At 40.6% G+C, this 13079-nt stretch overlaps 1 protein-coding gene across 1 annotated transcript in view; it reads right to left on the reverse strand.

The window, feature by feature from the left end:
- Nucleotides 1-13079, reverse strand: part of CEP350 (centrosomal protein 350) — a 411134-nt gene that overhangs the window by 117783 nt on the left and 280272 nt on the right. Inside the window, exons 23-25 of the mRNA XM_030208006.1 lie at nucleotides 7659-7855; nucleotides 3883-4067; nucleotides 3309-3396 (exon numbers count right to left, since the gene is read on the reverse strand). Of these exons, the coding sequence (XP_030063866.1) occupies nucleotides 3309-3396; nucleotides 3883-4067; nucleotides 7659-7855 (470 nt within the window). The remainder of the gene's footprint in view (nucleotides 1-3308; nucleotides 3397-3882; nucleotides 4068-7658; nucleotides 7856-13079) is intronic.

Consider the following 13079-nt stretch of genomic DNA (forward strand, 5'->3'; position numbering starts at 1 on the left):
TTTGGGGGTGTTTCTCTGCTAAGGGCACAGGACTACTTCACCGCATCAATGGGAGAATGGATGGGGCCATGTACCGTACAATTCTGAGTGACAACCTCCTTCCCTCCGCCAGGGCCTTAAAATGGGTCGTGGCTGGGTCTTCCAGCACGACAATGACCCAAAACATACAGCCAAGGCAACAAAGGAGTGGCTCAGGAAGAAGCACATTAGGGTCATGGAGTGGCCTAGCCAGTCACCAGACCTTAATCCCATTGAAAACTTATGGAGGGAGCTGAAGATGCGAGTTGCCAAGCGACAGCCCAGAACTCTTAATGATTTAGAGATGATCTGCAAAGAGGAGTGGACCAAAATTCCTCCTGACATGTGTGCAAACCTCATCATCAACTACAGAAGACGTCTGACCGCTGTGCTTGCCAACAAGGGTTTTGCCACCAAGTATTAGGTCTTGTTTGCCAGAGGGATTAAATACTTATTTCCCTCTGCAGAATGCAAATAAATTCATATACTTTCCACAATGTGATTTTCCGGATTTAATTTGTGATGTGCTATCTCTCACTGTTACCAATAACCTACCCTTCAATTATGGGCTGCTCATGTCTTTGTCAGTGGGCAAACTTACAAAATCAGCAAGGGATCAAATACTTATTTCCCCCACTGTATTTGTAAGTGACATTCCCGAAGGTTTAGAAGGTAAGGTCTGCCATTTTGTAGACGATACCAAGATTTGTAACAGAGTGGACACTCTGGAGGGAGTAGAAAACATAAAAACCTGCAGACGTTGGAAGAATGGAATGCAAAGAAGTGCAAAGTGATGTACTTAGGAAAGGGAGACACATATGTGATAGGCGGTGAGAGGCTGATATGCACAGACAGAGAGAGGGATCTTGGGATGATAGTATCTGAGGATCTGAAGGCAAGAAAGTGTGACAAGGCGGTGGCCATAGCCAGAAGGATGCTAGGCTGAATAGAGACAGGTGTATGCAGCAGAAAAAAGAAGGTGTTGATACCCCTGCACAAGTCATTGGTGAGGCCCCACCTCGAGTACTGTGTTCAGTTTTGGAGGCCGTATTTTGTTAAAGATGTAAGAAGACCTGAAATGGTCCAGAGGAGGGCAACAAGAATGATATGGGTCTTGTGCCAAAGACATATGAAAAAGAGGAGAGGAGGAACAGGGAAGATATGATATAGACATTTAAATACTTGAAAGGTATTAATATAGAAATAAATATTTTCCAGAAAAGGGAAAGTGGTAAAACTAGAGGACATGAATTGAGGCTGCGGGATGGTAGTAATGTTAGAAAATTCTTTTTCACCGAGAGGGTGGTGAATGCATGGAATGACCTCCTGAGGAAGGTGGTGGAAAATAAACTGTCGCGGAATTCAAAATGGCACGGGATGAACACAGAGAAAATAAATGATATAAAAAAACAAAACTTAAGGGTTGAATATGTGTTTGCATGTCAAGTGGTACTTAGATGGCAACTCTGGCTGCATCAATTAAGGCTGGTGCTGGGATGGCTTGTACGGTCTAAGTCCCACACATGGCGATCCAGTATAGGTAAACTCCAGTGGTTTGGAACGTGAGGACAGTGCCAGGCAGATTTTTATGGTCTTTGTCCCACAAATGACAAAACTTGGATTTGGATAGGCTGGAGTGGGCTTTGACGGCAACTCCAGTAGTTGGAACATAAGGACAGAGCAAGGTGGACTTCTACGGTTTATGTCCCAGAAACACCAAAGAAAGACCACGATCAAGTAAATAATATCACATTCACTGTTGATTTAAATCTTGAATTGATAATGAATGTGACTGTTGGGCAGACTGGATGAACCATTCAGGTCTTTATCTGCTGTCACTTACTATGTTACCATCCCAACCGCAAGATCACCCAAGACTGTACAGCAATACTAAAAACAAACAAGGACGGTCTTTTATATTGCTGTTGGATGACAAATAAAAGCTGTACCTGTGAAAGCAAGTTATATGAATAAGTTTTGAAAAACAGACATAAGCAGAAGGATAAAATATCATGATTGGTATATCCTTCACCTTTCCCGTTCTCCCACTCATACCTTTTTTACTGTTGCTAGTCTGGACTGGCAGTAGGAGGACAGCAGCTAAGATAAACACCAGGCTGTCTCCTTCCCCTCAGCTAGCTAGAGCCCCATTTGCAATTTCAGCTTCATATCAGTATAGTGTCCCCCATGGATCAACTTTTCTCCTCTTTCTGCTGGCCTGGAAGGACAGGATATTGTTGGGAGAGGGGAAGGGTGAAATGGAGATTGGTGAGGAAAAATTAGAGGATTAAAGAAGATTCAGGGAAGGAGATGATGACTTAATGGATTTGAAATGAATTGGCTTTGATGAGGAGAGGAGAGTGGTGTGAGAAAGAATTGTAAAGAATGCTGTTAGAAATTTTCCAGCTGATATTCAGCTGGCAGTGGTCAACGTTTTTATATCTGCTGCCAGCTGTATTCCTGGATATTCAATTCCGGGCCATGTCCGGGCATCAGCACTGAATATCCAGTTATATGTTGGCTACTAAAACTTAATGTGGTTAAGTACAATATTTAGCCCTTGACCACATAAGTTGAACCGCTTAAAGATAGGACTGTTATTTACATGGTCCAACTTATGTGGCCATCTTCTGCAGTTAAGGGCTGAGTATCAGCATTTAAACGCTTAAGTGCCAACTGTACCTCTGGAACACCCACAAGTTAGTCGGTTTTGGCTTAAGTGCTAACCGTGAATATTTAGTAGCACAAACTGGTTAAGTGCCTCTGAATATTTGCAGGTGGCCACGGGAAAGCAATTTAAGTGGGCAGGAGCCTCTCCTGCCCGCTTAAATCACTTTGAATATCAGCTGGTTTGTGTATTCTTTCTAGTTTTGTTTTACTTTATCTTTATCAGGTGGTGAGCACATCCCTCTTTCCAACTTTACTGCTCGATTGTTGCAGCATCTATAAGCTCTTGATGTTGAGTTTGGAACTGATTAAAACTGGGAATATACATAGGTACTCTCTTTTTTCAAGATAATCTGTTCAGTACTAAAGAACTGCTAATAATCTACTGCACTGTCTTAAATGAAACATACAAAATGATAACAGATAAATACCATATGGCCTACCAATCTGCCCATCTACACCAACTACTAAGTTATACAATCCCTTCCCTTACCTCAGAGATCTTCTGTACTTGTTCCTTACTTGAAATCACACCTTTATAAATTTTAAAAATTATAGTACTTTAAAGAACATTTTCCCCTAACAGGTCTTATTATAAGGTAAGCTTTTTTTTTTTTTTTTACCTGTTCCTGTTGCAGCTTAAGCAATAATCCACGCTGCCGTTTCCGAATGGGAGGCATTTTATCATCTTCTCCTTTATCTCGTAAACGTCTGCATGAAGGAGCGAGAAAGAGAAAACATATCAAGAATGCAAAAAGGCACAGAGAAAAATTGACCAGTTTAGAATTTTTCCACACCAGAGAAGCTGTGGAATTACAGTCAAAGTGAAGACAATGCAAGGACTACACCCTTAAGAGCTTCCAGTCTATAACATGCCACTCAAATGCAATATGTAGACCCAATTAAGCTACCTTAATAGCTTGCAAATATGCATCAAGGTCACAAGAACAAGGCCCTTTCCATAAAGTTACATAGCAAATCAGCTCTCAAAGTATGATTGGCAAAAGTCAATAGGGAAAGAGTGGTTAACTAAACAAAGAAAGGCTTTAAGTTTCTAGGACAGAAAAAGGACTAGCTACCTAACAAAACTACATTCTACAGAGACTGTGAAGGAGTCACTGAAGTATACATGTGAGTTTAATTGTACTTAGGTAAGAAGAAATAGATAAAACTTTTGCAAAGATGAAACTATCTTACTTCTTCTGGTGTTCAAGCCAAGCCAGTTCAGCCTTGGTCTTCTCTTTCAATGCTTTCTGACGGAGTCGCAGCAGAGATGACTGATGAGCTGCCCGCATTTCTTCTTCCTTCATGTACTGACGCACCATCTCCATAGTGAACTTGGAGAAACTATCTTGACCACCTGAAAATGGCATACTCAGCTCCTGCAGACATAATATTTTAGTTGCATTGTAAACAAACCAAAATTTATTCTCTTTGTAGTACTGTATATGACATTATAGGCCTGATATTCAGCCAGTGATATTTGGCACTTCACCGGCTATGAAGAACTGAATAAAGATGGGTCTGTGTTTTATGCTGTCCTATTTATGCAGTTATCTTAGCAGTAAAATCAGCACTTAACTGGCTAAGTTCCAACTCTGCTCCCGGAACCCCCCAAAATAATGGCTTCAGCGTAAGCTGGGCATTTTCAGCACTATCCAGTTAAGTGCTGCTGAAAATGCCCAGTTAGCCCCAGAAAGGTGATTTAAATGGCCAAAAGCCTCTCCTAGCTGTTTAAATTGTTTTGAATATTGGGCCAAATATGTGTCCCTGCTTTATTTTAAAATGCATTCGACCCGATTTAATTAACTTATTATTTAAATAAGGCTAAAAGGATACAATGGTCACCATAGTGAAAACAGAGATTAATTTAACTAAGGTTTGGGGACAGCTGCCTGTCTGCATTATACACTTATTTTTAAACATGGCATTCATCCACATGCAGACAATGCTTACATTATTTTCTATGACACTATGCACTTATGAAAACTTATGGGTTCATAAATATTAAATCTAGCATGTTCTACTAGTGTTCATATTATGGGATTTATTAGTTATAACAGGTGTAGAATTACACTCAACCTAAAAATGATAAAAAGTTAACAAGTGAGCAGGCTTACTGCAAATATTGTCATGTTCAATATAATATGAAAAATACATGCACACTTCAATAGTATCTAGATTTTCCTTACATTGCTTACTGGTTCAAAGTTAACTTGGGTTTATCAGCAAATTTACTGCCTATACTTTTGGGATCATAAAGACTTGCGGGTTGATCAAAGCATCATACATAGACTATCAAAGATTACAATCTAAAGAGATGGATCCTCTTTACAAAAAATACTGAAATAGTGCCAACTGCTGGATACAGGGAGGAAAGTTTTATAGCAGGGCACCTTGGCTGGGAATGCACAAAGGCAGCATATGCACCTATGTGCTTTTATTGTTTATTAAGCATTTACTATTACCACCTTTTTTGCAAGATAAGTCAAGGGGTTGTAGAGGCTAAGGATTAAAAAAAAAAAAAAGGAAAGGAATTCCATAACCATAGACAAGAAGTACCAAGGAAACCAGGAATAAATCAAAAGGCTCAGCTAGGAGAAAACATGGGCCAGTCACCTAGACCCCCAATGGTCTACCAACCGCCAAGCCATAGTAATGTGTTTTCAATCAGAACCTTCAAGCTTTATATGATAGTTCAGACTGAAGAGATACACACAAGCTATTCTAGAGACAGGGAGAAAGAAAGAAAATGCATGATTATGGGATGAATCTCATTTAGCACAGGAGAGGCCAGGGAGAACAAGTCTATGATCATTAAGGAAACAAAAGGAACATGAAGCTGCACAGGATATTGTAAGCGGGGGGAGGGGGGGAGGAAGAAGATAGCTAGGGAGTACTGATGTGTATGGCCCTGAAGGTTAGAATCATGATCTTGAATTGGACACTATATGCCACCAGTAGCCAAGTAATTGTATGAGTAATGGAGTGACATAATTCTGCCTTTTGATCCTATATGGAAGACAACTGACTATATTTTGGAGGGACTGAAGCATAGGCGCCCCGTATAAGAGGCTGCCCTAACCACTACCTTCCTCTCCCTGTGGTTGCTTGCTCTCTTGGAAAGGCAACAATAAATCACAACTTTCCTCTCCATATGTCCTACCCACTCCCTCCCTTGCTTGCTCTGCCTGCCAGCCGCTGACTCTCCAACTTCACAGCTGTAAACAATGTGAAACCGTGGGACCATAGCCCTCTAAGCGCCAGTAGCAGCAGCTCTGTTGATCCCACCCTCCAAAACAGGAAGTTACATCATAGGGGATGTGACCTGCAGAGTCGCTAATGGCGCACAGAGAGCTATGGTCCTACGGTTTCTCATTGTTTGGAACTACGAAGTCGGCGGCTGGCAGGCAGAGTAAGCATGTGAGGGAACAGGTGGGATGCATGGAGGGGAAGGTATTTCTTGTTGAGTAGCAGTCCGGAAGAGGTGTGGGTGAAGGAGTGAATATCAGGAGGGGGGGTAATAGTGCTGGTGCTAGTTGATATTGGGGCGGGGGACACAGAGAAAAAGATGAAGTGATGCTGGATGGTGGGGTAAGGGGAAATGAAATGGAGCAGTACTTGATAGTAGAGGACTGGAGGAAAGAGACCGGACGATGGTGGGAGGGGAGAGAGAAAGGGTGATGCTGCATTTTGAAGGGACAAGAGAGATGGGGCAATATTTTTATGGAAGATAATTCTCTTGAGTGTGTTTAGTTTGCACATACAATTATTAACAGAGATATGGGGGGTGAGGTGGACAAGGGCAGAGGGATACAGTGAAGGGGTCCTTCCTTGCCATGTTCAAAAGTGCTGACACAGGTGTTGCCACCCCAAGGACTGAAACTCGCCAAACCACATTCTATCCCACCCTGCCCAAGCCTCCCCAAACATCTGAGTCACTGACCGCCTATGGATTGAAGCTTTTTAAAGTTGGACTAAGTAAGCCTCACATATATGACATCGCAATAATCAAGTCTGGAACTGATAAATGCATAATATAAGTATGCAATGCCTCAAATCCAGCAGATTTCTAACTGATCTGAGTTTACGGAGGGCGAGAAAGCCTGCCCCTCCTGTACAAAGTTGCAACCACTTGGCATGAGTAAATTTGCACATGTATATTCCAGTAAGACTCTGTGTTGTGTGTGTATTTTATAAGACACAAGACTAAGTACCAATTCAGCCCCTGCTCTACCCACTCTTCACCTCAGGAGCATATGTATACATGGTGTCTAGAAAAAAACAGGACCCCTTACATAGGTTCAAAATACTTTGCAATTGTTTAAACATTGAGTATGACCTTTGATAATACATGAGTATAATGTTTTTTTCTTAGTTAATTCATAATCTGTGTTCAAAGTATCCTCCTTCAAGCCTAACACATTCACAAAGCCTTCGATGCCATTCAGCTGTTGATTCAATGAAACCTGGGCTTTCATGTTTTGCGAGCTCGATGCACTGGAGCTCCATCTTGTTGAAAAATAAAGTACTCAGAAATGTCTTGAATTTCAGGCAGAAGTTTCTGCTCCAGTAGGATGTTTTTGGGTTATTTGGAAAAATGTTGGGGGTCCTGTTTTTTCCAGACACAGTGTATATAATATATATCTGTTTTCCTAGTACCTACTTGTGTGTGTGTATACAGGCCTGGCTATTTATAAGCACCTACTGTTCTACATGCTCATATTGCTTATAAAACTGTCCACAGAGTTCTTAATCTAAAAAGGAGGTAAGATAGGAGCACTACAGTGTCCTAAGGATAAGATAAGTTTTCCTCAGTCTATTTAGCACAGGCCACAAATGCAAGTTCATTTTTATATCAAACATTATCTAATCATGTTCAGCATCTACTTTGACATCAGTGATACGATAGGCTCCAGAGATAAACACCACCATGCTCTCTAAACTGGGTAAAATAAGTGGCCACCTCTTACTTTAATGTTAGTTAAGGTAGCCTTCTCTGGAGTAGCTTCCTCATCAGAATCATCTCGATGTCCTCGTTTCTTTTCCAGAGTGAACCTGCGATGACTCTCAGAAGGCAATAATGAACGAAAAGACTTCTCTTCAATTTCATCCTCTGTCATTGATTCATCAAACTTCAGGGAGTATTCTGTAGCAATGGAAGTTGAATCTGGTGAGAAGGAAGAAAATTGGGTATTAAAGTCCCACTGAGTATTAAATTCCCATTAGGTTTAGCAGTTCTATTGACTTTTAAAAACAAAACTAAATTAGGTTACTGTATTAATTTCATAGCTGTAAAATCCTAGGCTGTATAAGCATTATACACAACAGTGAGTAGTATGCCTTATATCTCAATCTACAATAAAAAGAGCTGTTTTATCTTGTCAAATTTAGACTTGCAAGCTTGCTAATATATACTGTTTTTTCTTTTATAGTGGCAATGTACTGATCATATTTGATGTTCATCATTCTTTTAGGAGATATATTGAGGCCTTCATTTTATTGCAAAGCTTTTTGCTAAAATTATTATTACTTCCTTAGGTACAGACAGATTTTCTGACTCCTATGTTTTCAAATCATCCTAGAAATCAAATGTCAGGAAATAATTACTACCATCATATCTCCAAATTTGTTTTTAATTTTTCAGCTCACCACAATTACAAATTCTATGTAGAAAGTACCACATGACCTACACCAATGAGAAGATATTAGTACAATCTTATAATATATTCTTGGAAAGATTTTTCAACTGAATACGCCTTAGGAGTGTACTAACAGTAAGAGGTTTAATAGCTGCTACCATTTCCAGTCATCAGATTTTCTTTTCCATTTTACCCTCTACAAGAGGATGCCTCTATGGTTTACATGTATAAAATAAAACTGAGAAATCTGTTTATATCTCATACTTTTTCGAAGAAATGCAAAGTGATGCACTTAGGGAGTAGAAATCCACGGGAGACGTATGTGTTAGGTGGGGAGAGTCTGATAGGTACCAACGGGGAGAGGGATCTTGGGGTGATAGTATCTGAGGATCTGAAGGCGACGAAACAGTGTGACAAGGCGGTGGCCGTAACTAGGCTGTATAAAGAGGGGAGTGACCAGCAAAAGAAAAGAGGTTTTAATGCCCCTGTATAAGTCGTTGGTGAGGCCCCACCTGGAGTATTGTGTTCAGTTCTGGAGGCCGTATCTTGCTAAGAATGTAAAAAGAATTGAAGCAGTGCAAAGAAAAGCTACGAGAATGGTACGGGATTTGTGTTCACAAGACGTATGAGGAGAGACTTGCTGACCTGAACATGTATACCCTAAAGGAAAGGAGAAACAGGGGTGATATGATACAGACGTTCAAATATCTGAAAGGTATTAATCCGCAAACAAACCTTTTCCGGAGATGGGAAGGCGGTAGAACTAGAGGGCATGATACGAGATTGAAGGGGGGCAGACTCAAGAAAAATGTCAGGAAGTATTTTTTCACGGAGAGAGTGGTGGATGCTTGGAATGCTCTCCCTCGGGAGGTGGTGGAACGGAAAACGGTAACAGAATTCAAACATGCGCGAGATAAACATAAAGGAATCCTGTTCCGAGGGAATGGATCCTCAGAAGCTTAGCTGAGATTAGGTGGCAGAGCCGGTGGTGGGAGGCGGGGCTGGTGGTTGGGAGGCGAGGATATTGCTGGGCAGACTTATACGGTCTGTCCCAGAGCCGGTGGTTGGGAGGCAGGGATAGTGCTGGGCAGACTTATATGGTCTGTGCCCTGAAAATGACAGATACAAATCAAGGTAGGGTATACACAAAAAGTAGCACATATGAGTTTATCTTGTTAGGCAGACTGGATGGACCATGCAGGTCTTTTTCTGCCGTCATCTACTATGTTACTATGGATGTTACTTTGACCAAACTGAAAACAAAGGAATTGGGGACAGGATGAGCTCTAGCACAATCATCAGATATTCTACAGAAGTTCTTTAACCAGTCAATATGTTTCATGAAAGAAACCTGTTTCTCAAGTACAACATGCAAGTGTGCCGAAAAGAAAATGTGCAAAATTTTATTTTGTATACTAAGCATGGTGTGGAAAGCCTTATCAGAACTCACCAATGACTCTAATTGTGATTTACATTAAACTATTTTTATTTAAATAAAAATATGGAGAACAAAAAAAATAATCAAGTAATCATTTTGTATTTTTGCTTAATAGCATCTCTCTCGAAACTGCAGGCATCTAATGTAAGATTATTAACAGATGAGTTTTCATGTCTGTACCACACTTTGCCACAAATATGCACAGCTTAAAAATAAAATTCTGCTAAAACTTGAAAAGTGTTAATATATGGCCTAGCTTTAAGGCTACCACTGGAATAGTGATGGCCAAAGCTATGCAGCCAAGAACAACTGGAAAAAATACTGACTAGGCCAAAGAACAAGCAAGTGAATTAATATTTGAGAATCTGCAAAAAGCAGGTCTGAACAATGAGTCCTGATACAAACTTGGTACAATTTTTAAATCAAATATAGCATCTGTAATGAAAGATCAGATGAATAAAATGGAGCTTATTAGTTTTGGTATACAATGATACAGAGGTAATACAGAGTTCATGAGAAAAGTATGAAAAGTATTGCAGCCGGAAGATGTGAAACTGTTATCTCAACGCTTCCCAAAACATGTTGATAATTAGCAGTAGCTGAGAACGGAAGGAGGTGGGCACATCCGACAGCAGATCGCGTGGGAAAGTATGATCTCAGAAAGTGAGAAAGATTAGGAGCAAGGTTTCTCACCATTCACTTCTATGGAGAGGATAGAGTATAAAAGATGGCAGATTTTGGCTTAGTTTGAGAGTCTTCTCCAAAGCTTCTGTCAGACGGCGAAGCCCTGTGCGGCTGAAACCAGAATCTGATGTCTGTATTTGTATCAACTTGAAGACCTGTGTTTGGGTAAGAAATAAAATGTATCTATCTATCTAAACCTATCTCTGTCTTTATTTTTATTGATTCTATCTTCTCTTTACCTTATATTTAGCCTACCAGGTAGATCATATACAAGTGACACTCAGTCTTTGCAGAAACTTAGACAGATGTTTAATAAGATTTATGTGGGAACATAAATGGCCCAGAGTATATCTAGATCCAGAAAACAAACAGAAAGCAGTAATTATGGGAATTAGTTTTCAATTACGGCTCCTAATGCCACCCCAGAATAGACCTTGTGATTGGGTGACAATGGAGGTCAGAGAAACTATACAGAATCTGTTATATGAAATAAGTACCTTTAGTCCCCCGTATGACAGAGTCAGAAAGAGGTCTATAAGAAGAGGTAATTAAAAACAGTGGTGAGCCCCGAACGCTGACAGTACTCGCTGACCTTCTTTATCTTCTTTTGAGCGCAAGAGGGGATACTTCCTTTTGTGCGTTCAAATGTTCTCTGTTTCTCTCTGTCACTTTATTTTCCTTCTCTCTTGTTTCTCTCATACTCACCTGCCTCTCCCTACCGCTACTTTCTGTCCTTCTGCCTCACACGGACATTGCCCATTAGAGGGGCACTAATGTTCTGTCCGTTCTCACCCCTACTTTAAATACTCTTCTATTTTTCCGTCTTTTTACTTTCTTCCCTGAACGTCTTGCTGCCCTGCGCTGCACTGTCTTTCAATATTCTGTTCTGTTTTTTCTCACCCTCTTTTCTTTCTCCTATCCTGTCTATCTCTTTGATTTGCGTGATGTGCGCAAGACTGTGCTTGTTGTGTGAATGAAGCATAACAACGAATCCAGGCGACTGCGATTTGGGTTTTGCTGTAAGCTTATTTCAATGTTCAAAATCTTTGGATTGGTCTTTATGCTAGCAATTCTCGCTTAACAATCCTTAGAGATTGCGCATTTTCTGCTTCCAATCCCACCCTGTGTTCTGTCTTAATCCCTCCTTTTCAAATCCCTGTCCCCTTGTTCTCACTATGTATTCTGTTCTTTCTTCTTCTGTCGACCTTATTTTCCTCCCCAATCCCTTTTCCTTTTCTCCTTCATCCTAACTTCTTCTACCTATCTCTCCTATTAGTCCCCTGGGTCTAATCCTGCTCTTTTCTCTTCTGTATGTTCCCGTATCGAGGGAATTTCCTTTACTCTAGGAGAACAGCACGCTTTCAGATTGCTCTCCTCTAAAATCCTTCTGGTTTCTCTGTTCTTATAACCACTCCTCAAAACTGACAGACAGCCCCCACCTTTTCACATCTGCTATTGCCTTCACTCTGTGTGTGCGACAGTTATCCACGAGATTCTTTTTACGTCTCGGGACTGTCCCTTTTATTATTCCTCCTCATTTTTTTCCTATTGGAAACAGTAATTACGGTGTTCAGCTTTGTAGCTGCTTACCGTCGTCCAACTGCTGTTTTCCTCTTATCTAATCAGTTCCTTCAGTCTTCTGAACTATGCTTTCTCTCTAACCACTCAGCCCAGACACACCCCCCCCTTCCTGTCCACACTTTTCTCGGCTCTTTTTCATAAGTGCAGCATGAATAACTGCGTAGTATCTCTTATTCCGTTCTTTTTCCTTTTGCATCTTTGTGTGTGTCTTTGCACTCTGTCTGCCGTCTCTGCTTTTCTTATTTCTCATTTCCACCTGTCAAAATCTTTATTATTTACTGCGTGGTTCAACTGATTGCTCTTTTTTACAGTTGTTCAGTCCTGTGCTCTCACCCCACCGCCATAGCCATTTTTCTTTCCTTAAGTCCAATCTGAATCCCTTCCTCCACAACATTTTGTTCTTGTCCCCCGTTTTTCTGCCACAATAATCCTCCCTGCCCTCCTCTCTGATGCTCTACCGACTCCTACACTATATGTCTGCTGTCCGTGTAAAATTTATAAGGGTGTGGCCCGCACGGTACCAATTGGGGTAACTTAATACCTTACATACACCTTTTTGGCTTCTTGTGCAAACCAGAAATCATTTTTTTTTTATTTTTTGATTTCCTAGAAAACTTTTCTTTTTCTTTCTCAGTCCCATGTGCTGTGAGGGTTGATTCTCTTTCCGGAACAAAGCTTATTACATTACTATTAAATATATACTCCCTCTTGGGCTTCGAATCTGCCTTTGTAAATCTATTTCACCTTGCCCGAAGAGTTGTAAGTTCTAAACCCTTTTTTCTCACATTTTTTTAACATCCTTATCCAGGCTTCCGAAACTGCCATTTCTTTCTGTAGCTTTTAAAGGTTTTCTCTAACAAGTGCTGTAGTTCACTATCTCAAGGACATGAGAATCTGGGAAGATTGCCCACTTTAGCTACCTTATCAGTCCAGCTCTGCTTTGGCAGAGGAGGCTCTACAGTTCACTTTTAAAAGCTAAGAAAGTGATTTTTTTTTCTCTCCCCCTTTTCCGTTCGTTTTTTTCCCTGTTCTATGCTGAAGTGGTACAA

This window comes from Microcaecilia unicolor, chromosome 6 (assembly GCF_901765095.1).
Source record: "Microcaecilia unicolor chromosome 6, aMicUni1.1, whole genome shotgun sequence".
NCBI classification, from domain to species: domain Eukaryota; kingdom Metazoa; phylum Chordata; class Amphibia; order Gymnophiona; family Siphonopidae; genus Microcaecilia; species Microcaecilia unicolor.